Genomic DNA, 13,170 nt, shown 5'->3' with positions numbered 1-13,170 from the left:
GGCAAGCAAGTTTTTCCTCTCTCAGTTCAAATCCTAGTTCTTCCCTGACAGGACTTTATACATCTTCATTTCATCTCTTGTTGTCATGTTTCCTCTTACTCATCCCTCTTCTGGGAAATAAACATGGTACACACATGTTCAAACACCATGCAGATGGTAATTGCTGCTTTGGAAGCCAGTCACCCCCATCCCAGTGCACAATGCAGTGATTCTGCCAGTCCAGCATTTACTGTGGAGCTTTACCTGAAGCCCAGAGCACCTGAAGGTCCATCAGAAGTTTTACATCTGAACTGAACAGTCTAAGTGTCCTCAGAAGTCTGTGTCAGGTAATGCTGTGTCTCAGGCAAAAGCTCAGCAAGTTTAGTATTCCTTCTTCATCTCTTAGGACTAAGCATTATTTCCATGCCTAACCTAGAAATTGGAAAAGAAGAAACAGAGAATGTAGCTGGAGAAGAAGCTGGCCTAAAAAAGTCTTAGTAACTTAGTTCAGGAGTTTTTCTGATACTTTCCTCAAATCAGACAGCTGGATGGACTAGAACATGACTAATTGTGCAGATTCTCATGCATTCACAGCAGTCACTTCAGTCTTACAAAGTTATTTTTATTTGAAAATTATACATCTTCAACAGTTTATTCCATTATTAAGATTTTCCTTAATAAAAAATTCTGCTCTCCATAAAAAAGCTCTCATTAATCAAGTCATTTTCTCTTGCTTTTCACCTCATTCTCTGATAGGAGGTAGAAGGAACAGCACGCTTAGCAGAGCCATTGTCTTCCTCATTTTCATGGGGACGCTTTCTCATTGTGGTTGGCTGGAAGAAAAACACAGGAGGATGGCTCCAGGAAACCAGGTAAGGCAGGACCTGACTTTCTGCTTGCTCCAGAACTAGAGGTGTTGGACAGTGTGACCAAAAACTAACTCATGTTTCTCTCCCAAGATCTATCTAATTATATTTGATGGTTCTCATATAAGACATTGCTCCCAGCTTGAAACAGCTACTGTTCACAATTTTCCTAATTAGCATCTGGTGATGAATGGCACAGTGCTGTCCTAACCTTGCACCAGGAGGAGAATTTTTACTTGAATACTAAACATTAGTGACTTGAATCCATTAAAAAAAATACATTCAACAATTTTATTCTAAATGTAGGAATAATCCTTTAAAGCCTAGGCAAGTGTTTCTATTCATTTAAACCAAGTGTTGACAAAACATGGAAATCCAATGCTGCTCTTCAGGAAACAGAACTAACCAGCAGGCTGCCACATATAGCCCAAGGGTACCTTTCTCTAAAGTCCCAAAATTAACTGATTTTCTTATTAAAGATTACTTCAAAATCTAGTTTCTCTGTGCATCAAATATGAATCTTCCAATATCTACTGCACATACCATTTTTGATGTTTCTGGTGGGTTCATATTGGAACGTGTCTGAGCAAGGAGCTGTTCAAATGTAGTTTTCATATCCTCATCCTGCAAAAAACCCCAGCATCTAAGTAGTATATAGAATATTTAAGGGAAAAGCAAAGATTGGGAAAATCAAAGAGAAGTGAATGGGACATTCAGTGCTAGAGACATTTAGAAATAAAGATCATTGAGGTCCTAAGGATTTCAGATGTTTTAACTGAGTTTTTTTAGGTGAAGGCAGTGGAGAGGGTTCTTTTCCTAAGCAATGGAGTATTGCAGTATCTCCTTTTTTTATTTAACTCTTCTTAAGTGCTAGAAAAAGGATTTGACCTGAATATCCATTTAATTTTATACAAAATTTTGACTTTTCTTTTCCAGTGTCACCGGATTGTGGCTACATTTGAATTGATGGATAAGCTAAGAAATATTTTTCCATTGATGTATCAAAGACCTGTTGTTTTTCTTCAGCATGTAACCAAACTAATCTTGCACCATTCAAAAGACTTCAGTGAAGATTCAGAGGCAGAAACAGTAATAATTGTTTATATGCCTTTAAAAAATGTTTTATTAAGTAAATACAGGTAAGAAGACATTTCCACTGAGCAGTACTTAGGTTTACACAGCTCAACAGGTTTTTAAAGTTCTAGATTTAAGCAAAGAATAAACAACTTGTTTTGAAAACACTAATTTGAAAGCACTACTAGTTTAAATAAATCTGCAGAACATGCTTACTTCTAGTATCTGAAAAATTCCCTAGTGCCCCCAAAATCATCAGAGGGCATCAGCTGGTCACAGAGAGAATGGGTTTTTTCCTGCTGACTCGTAAAGTCGATACTTCCAGACAACACAAGAGGGAGAGAGGAGCCAGTAACTCCTCACTGCTCACAGGAACAGGACTGGGGAGCTCTTTTGGTGCAATGAGATGTGTGATATCTAAAACTCAGCATGCTGGATGCTGGCCTTCCAAGCAGGCAGTTGACATCACCTATGAACACCTGACACTCTTAATAACAGCCCCTGAAGGGAAACAGCTCAAAGAACAGCAGCTGAATGCTAGATGACATCTGGATTTATGGCTATGATGTTTTCAGGAACCTTCTGTCCTGTCTTCAAAATTAAACTTAACAGTAAGAGATGTCCTTACATGGAATATATAATCAAGTTAATAATAACTTGAGTATATATACTGAAATATCTTAAATTCTTAGCTCATCTAAATCAGTCATCCATTTCCCCTTCCCCCTTTATGCATACCAGCAATTTTTTAAATCAGTGTTGCATGGTTTCTTAATAACTTTTCTGCTCAGATTTGTCATTCAAATGTAAGAATCTATATCTGATTAACTCATTGTAGATGTTACACACAAAACTGCAGTAAGTAAAACCCATTAATGTCAGGAAATGCTTCCTGATGCCCAGGAGCATAATCAAGACAAGTTAATCACTTTAAAAAGTAATCCACACGTTTTTCATCTCAGAACACTATCAGCTGTTGAGCACTGAGGGATACTCCCTTGCTTCCCCCATTTCTTATGCTCTTTACCAAAGCATCTGAAATTCTGCTCTTCCCAGTGGGGGAACAGGAATAGCCTTGTGCTTGGTGTGAATAAATAAAACCTGTTGCATGGTTCGGATGGAGGCATTCAGATGGGTGACATTTTTCAGCCTCTTCAAGCAAAAATATTCAAGAAAGCTCTTGAGTTCAGTGGGCACCTCTGCCAAAATTAAGAAAAGACCACCTAAAGACTATCCCTCTCAAACCTAGACTAACAGGAGGGAGGGAAACCATCACTTCCTACTCAGAGGGCTCCCAAACCAGGGACACTTATTCCTGCACAGCAGAGTAAAAACAAACTAGTATTGGATGCTTGCCAGAAACAAACTGCACTGCCTGCCCACACAAACATCTGAGGAGATGGGGCTCTGTTCCAAGGCTCAGAAGGAGAGGTCCATCCTACCAGAACCACAATCAGACTTGGGCTCTAGAAAACACATCTTGATCTCACTTGGGAAAGAGTTCTGGGAAGAGGTGTCTTAGAAAGGATACAGAAGCTGCTTATTGTATTTACAGAAGGTATTCAGGACACTACTCCATGCTGCTTTTGCAGTCTCTCTACAGGGACTAAATCTTTGAAAACACAAGATATGAACAAGTTATCCCTCAAACAACTCAGCTTTCACTTAAAACCCAATTCCTACCTGCAGCCAAGGATGCTTTAAGGCCTCCTCTGTGGTAAGACGTTTGCTTGGATCCACCACTAACAGCTTCTTCACAAGATCCAGAGCTAAGACAATAAAATGAGCTGGTTGGCATGTGATCAACACATTCATTACCTGAAATATGCCTACACCAAAACTATGTGTGACAATGTGCCTTACACCCCTTCAGAGCAATGCACACAAGTGCAGGCTGGGCAGATCCCTTTTCTTTTTGCTGTGCATGGGAAGGGCTGCAGACTGCAACCATCTTTCCTTCACAAATACACAACTCAACAATTCTCAGTATACCAGAATTACCCAGAGATGTATTTAGCATATACACAGTTTATGTTCTGAGCATGCACAGGAGGCTCAGTACTTCCCCAAAAGCTTCAGTATTACTGTGGAAAAGCAAAGACAGCTTAATTTATCCTGGTTTACAGTGTCTTGGAAAGCAGATTATCCATCTGGGAAAGTGGGAGAGAGGAGACAGGACATGCACATGTGTGCTTAACATAAAGTTTCATCTTCTTAGGAAGCTGCTTAGAAGACACCGTGAAAAATATGGCATTTATGTTGTATTTTATTACTCCAAATCTCTCATAAAGGAATTTCAGCAAAATTTACTTTTCATTTGATCAGATTATTCTGAATACATACAAGTAGGACTATGGAAATTATATTAAGATTGTACATTCTCATGAATGTCTGACTTAATATTGAATAAGCTCCAAACTATTCAGGAAGGAGTTATATTTGATAAGTTTATTAGACAAAGGATGACCACATCATTTATTAGAAACTCCTCTGCACATACAAAGAAGTGTTCAAGGTAAATACTACAATTATTTTGTGCATATAAAATGACCTGAAAAACTAAAAGCACACAGACAGTAATTATCATTTTAGTTTGCTATGCTAAAACTCAGTTTCACAGACTACTTCACTTACAGTGAGCCAAACATAATAGATGATTCCTCAAATGTGACTGACACTTTCAGCTCAAAGACTAGCACCATGAAAGGACTCTCTTGGAACGTTTGTTTTTTGGAATTCTAACTTGTATTCCTTAAATTCCTGGTATTTTTGGTTCAACACTTGAAGAATCTTTAGGCAAAGTCTGTAGACCAGCTTGATAAAGTCAGAAGAAAAAAGTGAAAAGAGGAGAAATAGATGTATGTGCCCACAAACTCTATACTTGTGTGGTTAATTATGGAAAATACTACTAAGAAATCTCTTCAATAATAAAGTATGTTCTCATTCTAATGCTTTAACTATGAACTTAAAAAAATATATTTAATATAATAGCTTAAAAACAAAACATATTAACACACAGTGTGCCATGCAGCTGAAAGGAGGATAAAGGAAAACAAAAACTACAAGAAAAGAGGTAGATATTTTACTACCCACTGTGCTGGAGTCATACCCATGTCTGACACATGCTTCCACTCTTTTGGGATGAACGTGTATTTTCCACGAGTGATTTGATCCTTCAGAGAGAGCTGAGTATTTTGCTCATTGAATGGTGGATATCCACACAAGCTGTATAAAAGAAAAGAATTTAAATAGTACTGAATTTCTCATAGCAAATGAAACACTGAAATCACACATTTTAAGGCATCTGCTATCGTAGTATCGTAGTGTTTTTATACTCGTAGAGTTTTAAACTTTCACTTCCTCACACAGACACTGAAGTTGCCAAGTCTCAAGCCATGTATGTCAAAGACTGCCCAGTGAAGGTACATCTCCACAATATCTTACCATACAAAAAGAATAACTCCTAAACTCCAGCAGTCCACAGCTCGGCTGTATCCAGCAGTCCCAAGTGAATTTAGAACCTCAGGAGCAAGATACATGGGAGTACCACATAATGTTTTCATAAGAGAAGCTTCTCCAAGAATCTTGGATTGTCCAAAATCTGTAATCTTGCATTTAAAAATGGTAACACCACATTACATATTAGGATGGAGTGTGCTAGAACACATCATATTGTAGACAGACATCAGGAGGTAGCATTAAGTTTCTTCCTTCCAAGCCAGTTCCAGTACATGACTATGAATAGAAGTCACCCCAAACATTATTAAGTGAGAATGGGAGAGGAGAAAGAGGGAGAAATATGACAAAGCATCACACTTTACACTAGCAAAAATACTCTAAGATATGGATATAAATGGACAACTACAGAATAAAGATATTGTAGCCTATTAAAAGAGTTTACGTGGAAAAATAAGCATTTCAGCATGCAGATATAGTCAATGCTTTCTCAGGGGGAAAATAAAAACAACACAAAAGAAAATCCACAACAGTAATCCCCCCGTCCCAAAAAAACAAAACAACAAAAGAAAAAATCACTGTCACCATACAGCCTGGACATTTGTGGGAATGCTCTCAGTAATTCAAAAATTTAGATTTTACTGGGGGAAAAAACACTGACATTTGAAAATACAAATGTAGTGCATGGATTGAAATATCCATACAAGTAAAATTACAATTATGAAAAAGAAATGTCTATGTTTCAAGTTACTTCATGGCTTGTATAACTAATTCCATAATATCTTTTTGGCTGTGTTGAATGAAATATCAAGTAGAATGTGAAGGAACACTCCCAAATTTTTCCATTAACATGAAATGTAAGTTTCCTTACCTTTACAAGACATGTCTCTTCAGAAGATGAAAGTAGCACATTTTCTGGCTTTAGATCTCGGTGTATAATTCCATTGTCATGGAGATACTAAATACATGCAGATGGGTAATTAAGGAAAAACAGACTATTAACTTATTTTAAAATGTAAGCTTTCCATTTTTTCTCATGGCAGGATAACTGAAATAGCTGTGTAAGAGGAGGGCAAACATTTAAAACTCCCTAACAGAGGACTGTCCCTTAAAAAAACAAAGCAAAATGAAAACAAAACAAAACCCCTAAACACCATCACAAAGAAACAAAAAAGCACCTTATGTTTCAAATGTCAAATCTCATGAAAGCACAGTGTGCAGATCCACATTCTGTGTCACCTTTGAGGAATTCTGCTTTTCTGTCTCTCTCTTGTTAAACCAACTTGTTGAGAACACTGTGCTGATTGCTTGCTTGGGTTTCATCAATGACAAGTGACAGAAAAACTCATCTTAGTGACTTTTTTTGGGTAGAATTCACGATTATGTACCTTTACTGCCAGCAGCATCTGATAAAAGTACAACTTGCAGATATCTTCTTTCATCTTGATTGGCCTTGACACTCTGTCATACAATTCTCCTCCTTCCATCCTAAAACAAATGCAGGCTAACAAACCAACATATAACTTCCAAAGGTTTCATCTCATTAGACAAGACTAAGACCAAAACATTTGGCTATTCTGGCTACAGAGAAAGAGTAAATTTCTGAAAATGAGTGAGCAACATCCTAAACACAGCACATGCATGGCTGAGTTAAGGTCAATCTCTTGAGTCTTCACTGGAAGTTGTCACATGATTTTTGATCAGCCCCCTCTTATGAACTCAAAAATAAAATTAAAAAAAAAATTGCAGCAATCCACAAAAGCAGCAGAGCAAACAATACCCAGGCCCTGAGTGCCTACAAAGCACAGAAGAATGATTTCTCCTGGTTATCCTAGCTCCTAATCTTACAAAGGTTTTAGAGAAAAGTGGAGGCCAGCAAAAGGAAAACAATATATAAAAAGCAAAACCTCCACAGTTCATTGTGGCTATGAAAATAAACATTTCATTTTATGCATTTATTTTCAAACAGGGGACTTACAGTTCCAAAACAATGTAGTAATCCTCTGCTTCAAAGAAGTTTTTAATCTTGATTAAGCATGGCTAACAGAAAAGGAAACACAGAGACACATAAAATAGAATAATTTGTAAAAATTAATCCTAAAGTTCTTATTTCAGTATTTCAAACCACTTAAGCTAACACTTAACACAAGTGACTTACAAGCACCCCAGACCACACCCTCAACATTTCATCTATTATACATGCAGAGGAAAGAGAGGATACAAATTCAAGAAATTGCCAGTGAAAACTAGTCTTTATATTCAGTTATTTTGCAGCATTTACAAAAACTTGCATCAAAGAAAAATTTCTGCAACAGGGGCTCAGTTAAAACTCCTCCTGTGATGTTTCTTCTCAAATTTACATCTCCAGTTATCCATAGCTTTAAAATCTCAAATCTGCTAGGATATAATACACTTGAATATAAAAAGACCCATTCAATAATTTACAAGGGAAATTATATATCTCCTTTAACACATTTCTGAATGGATAAAATTGCTCTTTGATTACTACACTAAGGTCAGTAAACAAAACAAGTACATACAGGAAGGAGCAAAAAATAATAAAAATGTACAGTAATACTCACATGATCTATTTTCTTCAAAATCTCAATTTCTGTATTGATATTTAAACCTGGGTTCTATTAAAAGAATCAAATACCATATTGGGTAAGACAGAGCTGTTCTGGAATAAGACATATGAGAAATAAGAGACAGTACCAGGAAAGACATAATTCCATGCCTTTTGCTACTCTGAGTGACCATAATATACAATTTTTTTCCATAAAATGATCAGATACCTTCAGTAAATTAAATAAACACAGTGCTGTCACTATCTGGAGCAAGATATTGCTCCAGGGATATAATTTTGTAATTTCACTGCACGTTAGAAATCCCCAACTAACTTCCAAAAGTACAAAAAACAAAAAAAAAATTCTTTTTGCTCATATACTTGTATTTAAACAGCTTTTCTCCCTCCAAGATGCTTTGCAGATGGCCCATCCTAAAATTACATGCTAGTCTCTCCTATTTTGCAAGATAACATAAACAGATTCTCAATTAATGAAATCAGCTCAGCAGGGATTGTTTTGCTCTTCTTCCAATCCAAATCAATCATCCTGGAACACACAACCCATACACAACATTCCAGATACACTCCTGTGTCTGTTTTGTAGAATGCCATGTATCAGTAATTATAATTCACAACAGCATCTTGAGCCAGTTGTCTTTGTACTTCTCCAAATTCTGGCTTCTGCCATTAGACCTTCCCAAAAGGCTTCATACAATTTTCTTAAAATGTATTATGATGGAGCATTCAACAAAATTAGCTTAATTGGTACATTTTTGGTCAAAACTCTGCTGGTTATCATGTGTCTATCTGATGGACATAAAACAAACCCTGCAAGAGTCCACACCACCCACTGTACACATCCCATTAACAGTCCTAAATGATGAACCTAAAGGAATAAAGGAATAAAAACAAGAATTCTGTACATCATACAAGATCAAAAAGCATTTTTAAATTAAATGCTGAAGACATTAAGTAAGAAAATCCTCATTTGAAGATAGCTGAGGAGTCTGAGAAGTTACCAAATATTCCAAGACTGCCTCAAGGTGGCCAAGACAGACAGACAGACAAAAATACTTACTTCTTCATTCAGGCCAGTTGCCACAAACTTCCGTTTATTGATGATTTTCACTGCAACTTTGTTACAGGTGCTCTTCTCAAATGCCAGCTTGACTTCACCACAGGCACCACTAAAACAAGAGCACAGCTCTGTCAAAAATCTGTGTAACAAGTGCAGGCAAATGAAAGCATAATTAGGAGCTGGCTGCTTTCTAACTTTCTGAGTAAGGCACATTGCCTGTTCTGAGGAAGTACTCAACAGTTAAAGTCTATACTTTACTTCTCAAGAGTTAGAAAGTCTATTTAAACACAAATGATGTCAAGGGCCTTTCATTCAAATCTGCAGGAGTCAATACTCTATTTGTACCAAAAGTACTGGCAGGTAGGAAGGACAAGCTCTGTCAGCATTTCCTTCATGCAAAGGCATTTAGGAGAAGAGAACTCAGGAAAAGTTCTCTTAACACTGGACTGCACAAATCTGAGGAACAGATGTGACAATACTTGTATTTTTACTAAATAGCAATTATATTACAGAAAGAAATTCTTCTGTTTTCCACTCGGATTCGTTTCTACTTCATTATTCACCTCCAGATTTTTCACTGACCAACTGTTTCCAAAAGAGAAAAACCAGCCCCCATTTAAAATAGTTTCTCTCTCCTTTTTCCTGGACAGTTCTTTTCCTTTTTATCTGAAGGCCTCAACAGTGATATTGTAGGAAGCTGTATTCTGACATATAGCTCTTCCTTCTACTTCCCACAACTGAGTAAATTAATATACAAACTTTAAAAACATGTTAAGAATTTACAGACTTTGTTCCATTCTACAGAAAAAAAAACAAACAAACAAAACAAAACCCAATCTAGTTTTTGCAATTGGTGGTAGGTTACAAACCCCAAACAATTAGAGAGACAAAGCCAAAATTCCTGTTTAGATTGTTGTGAAGAACATATTTATTTATGTGTTATCACACTTTTTTTTTTCCTTTTTTTCTTTTTAAACAGCAGCTCAGTTAATACTGGTAATAATTCCAGCACAAGATACTGATAATGATAATAAAGTTAACCCTTTCTACTGAGGGAAGAAGGATGCTTACCTTCCCAAAGTCTTTGACATAATATATTTCTCTCTGAATTCTTTAGGAAACATCATCTGATCATCCACCATAAGATCAGAAAATACAAACACTGGGAAGACAAGTGGAGATCATTTTCCCATTATTAGGGTTAAAATTTTTATTATAACAAACAGCTATGCTTTGTGAGGTTTTAAAGTCAACAATATAACTGAGAAAATACTGCCTGCTAGAGAAAAAACTAAATATATGCTATAAATTATACCAGCTATGGGTTAGCAAGGTGATCTTATTGCTAAAAAATTACATTTTGGGATTAAATTCACAACAGTCTTTAAGTAATTAATTACATTTAAGGACAAAAGGAGCAAAAATTTCAATGTCCCAGCAAAGATCAAAGAGATCTGATTAGGTATCTGGGGTTTTTTTTTCAACTTTTCTTGAATAGTCTGTTTCCACTGAAACCCAAAAGGGTTTCAAAACCAGGGAAAAAACTATAAAAGTTTATACTCTCGTAATGTGCTGCCTAATACATATTTTTTAAAGTTTTCTTTTTCAGATTTTTTCCTAGGGTTGACATGGATAATTTTTATGTGGGTACTGAAACACCTATTAATGGGATGTGCTCACAAAGCAGCTCAGCTTCCAAGAAACAAACTCAAATCAATGCAGAAACAACCTCCTGGTCAATACATGAAAAATCTACTTAAGCTAAAGCACATTTTACCCTTATTGGTCTGTACAGATAATGCAATTTCAGAATTGTGTGTCAGTGGAAGCCTCCTCCCTCTTCCAATGAGCTCTCTATTAACAAATGTCCCATTTGCACTATGGTCTTCAATGTAGGCAACATAGGAATTTCTTGGACCCATTTCCTGAAAGAGAAAAAAAAATGGGGAAGATGAGAGTAAAGAACAAATGACTTTACAATAAAGACATGATACACTAGAAATTTACTATTGTTGACTCAAGAAATGAGACTGAGTTTATTTCATAAACCATATGAATGGAGTATTGCCAGAAGTCATGTTAAAGGAGCCAACCCTGAATACTTTAATTTTTTTAGAATCCCTGCCCCAAAGTTTCTTTTTGAATTATGTCAAAATAGACAGAATTAACATTTTTAGCACTTACCCTGAAAATTCTGAAGTGCTTCTTGCTATAGTTTTGGTAGAAGCCAGTCTCAGACAATCCCAGCTTAGAAAAACTGTAATCACAGCTTTTGTCCCTCCCAAACCAGTACTCATCATTCACACAGTCTGCAGAGGAGGGGAAAGTACAGCAGAGAGAAAAGACAAGGTTGCAGGAAGTTAACAACTATGGCACCACAGAATGATTCCAAATAGTAATAAACAGGATAACAGAGACAAGATTCTTCCCATAGAATCAAGTTTGTCTTAACTCAGACAAAGCACCACACCTTGTCAAATCCTTTAATAATTTTACCCTCTTCAGCAGTGGTATTTTTCGGTTCACTGTCAGCAATAGAGAGACATATAACTAAATAAAATAAATTTACCTTTTTTTTTTAAATGAAGCATGTAACAAAGAATATGAATTTCTGTAAGTCTATGGAAGCTGTATATCTGAGAAAGCAGTGTAAACATTGGGATGTACTATGGAATAAAACATTACAACAAGAAGTTCCATACCTGAATTTGCTTGTACCTAACTTGAAAATGAAAAGACACTGCTCTTCAGCAAGCTGCTCAGAACTTTTCTGAGATGCTACAGAGAAACCAAGGGATTTATTACAGAATGCACCTACCACAGTTGCTGAAACCTTTTCCAAGTGCAAAGAGTCGACCCCAAGGCTGAAGAATCAGCTCTTCAGATTCCTGGTCCTCAGGGATGGATGGAAGCTCCTGAGTGGGAACAGTGTCCAAGGAACTGAGAGTCCCAGAACTTAAGGAAGACTGACTAGTGCTCTGTGACCCACTGGAAGAACTGGTACCACTCTGTGGCTGCTGGGCACTCTGAGACTGCTGTGCTTCACTTCCAGTCTCTCGAGACATGTTGGCTTTAAAAGAGAATATTTAAAATCCGCAATTACTACAGCAAAGTAAAACTGACAAACACTCACACACTGCCCTATTAATGTCCAAGTCCATTCTCAGCCTCAAAGATGCAAAATTTACAACCAAAGCGTGCGTGTCTGGGTTATACACAAATTCCCAGGAAGTGTGCAAACCAGGATGGTTTTCCTTTTAAAAGACAACGTGGGGCGGCCTCTGCTGGCTCTAAAGCAGAACTAACACTGATTAATTCCCTGACTGCTACCGAGGACTCCAGCGCTACCATTGGGTCACACAGGCACGGGCTGCGCTCTGACAGAGCATCCCCGCACGGAGCAAGGGACCACGGCGGGACCCCGACACAAAGAGAAAACCGAAAGGAGTAAGAACTGTACAGTGACTTAGGTTTTCTTGAAAGCGCCCGAGAGATTTATCACACCTGTACATCATAACTGTACAAAACCTTGCCAGATTCCGACACTGCCCCGGCAGCTGCCGGTTAATTTTCACACTGACTCATTGTAGGAAACAGCCCGGAAATTCACAGGCTGCGGTGCCTCCTTCTCCACTTAATGCTGCCCCAGCCGCCCCTCTAGCCAGCTTCCTCCAACACAGCGGTGCTCAAGAGCCTTCCAACCTCACCATCTGTATATGGGGCTTTTAGCTGGCTACCATACAGTTTCATGTATACTTCTTATCGCTTTGCTACATTTCATTACGAGCCATAAAACCACGACAGCTCCCAAGTCCCCTCCCCCGTCCCGTTCCTTACAGGTGTTTAAAAACACAGGCGAGGCCCAGGGCTCCGCCCGCAGACAGAACAGAACCACGGAGCCATTCGGGCTGGAAAACACAAGAGGCCATCGAGTCCAATGCCACCAAGGCCGCACTGCCAATGCCACCGTGCCCCTGTCCGCTGCTCCCACACCCACACGGCTGCGGGACCCCTCTAGGGATGGTGACCCCACCTCCGACCAGTGCAGCCCTTTCCATACAGGAGCTTTCCCTCCTGTCCAACCTGAACCTCCCTCTAAGCGCTCAGACGGCGGGGCCGGGCCCCAGCGGCCGCCTCGCACCGTGCGGCCC

General features: G+C 38.1%; 1 protein-coding gene across 1 annotated transcript; it reads right to left on the bottom strand.

Annotated features, from left to right (window-relative positions):
- Window positions 1-310: 310 nt before the first annotated feature.
- Window positions 311-12,084, bottom strand: CHEK2 (checkpoint kinase 2; the record flags this gene model as incomplete). Its single annotated transcript, XM_084217249.1, has 15 exons — window positions 311-411; window positions 721-812; window positions 1,389-1,469; window positions 3,603-3,688; window positions 5,029-5,144; window positions 5,364-5,527; window positions 6,247-6,333; window positions 6,764-6,863; window positions 7,354-7,415; window positions 7,958-8,011; window positions 9,020-9,128; window positions 10,091-10,181; window positions 10,797-10,944; window positions 11,204-11,328; window positions 11,838-12,084. 15 exons carry the CDS (start codon window positions 12,082-12,084, stop codon window positions 375-377), a joined length of 1,599 nt encoding a protein of 532 aa, XP_084073375.1. The 3' UTR covers window positions 311-374.
- Between the last annotated feature and the right edge of the window lie 1,086 nt (window positions 12,085-13,170).

The sequence above is a fragment of the Fringilla coelebs genome (genome assembly GCF_963513975.1).
Source record: "Fringilla coelebs genome assembly, chromosome: 17".
In the NCBI taxonomy this organism is placed as follows: domain Eukaryota; kingdom Metazoa; phylum Chordata; class Aves; order Passeriformes; family Fringillidae; genus Fringilla; species Fringilla coelebs.
Note: the sequence above shows the minus strand (reverse complement) of the source record. Positions and strands in the feature narration are given on the sequence as shown.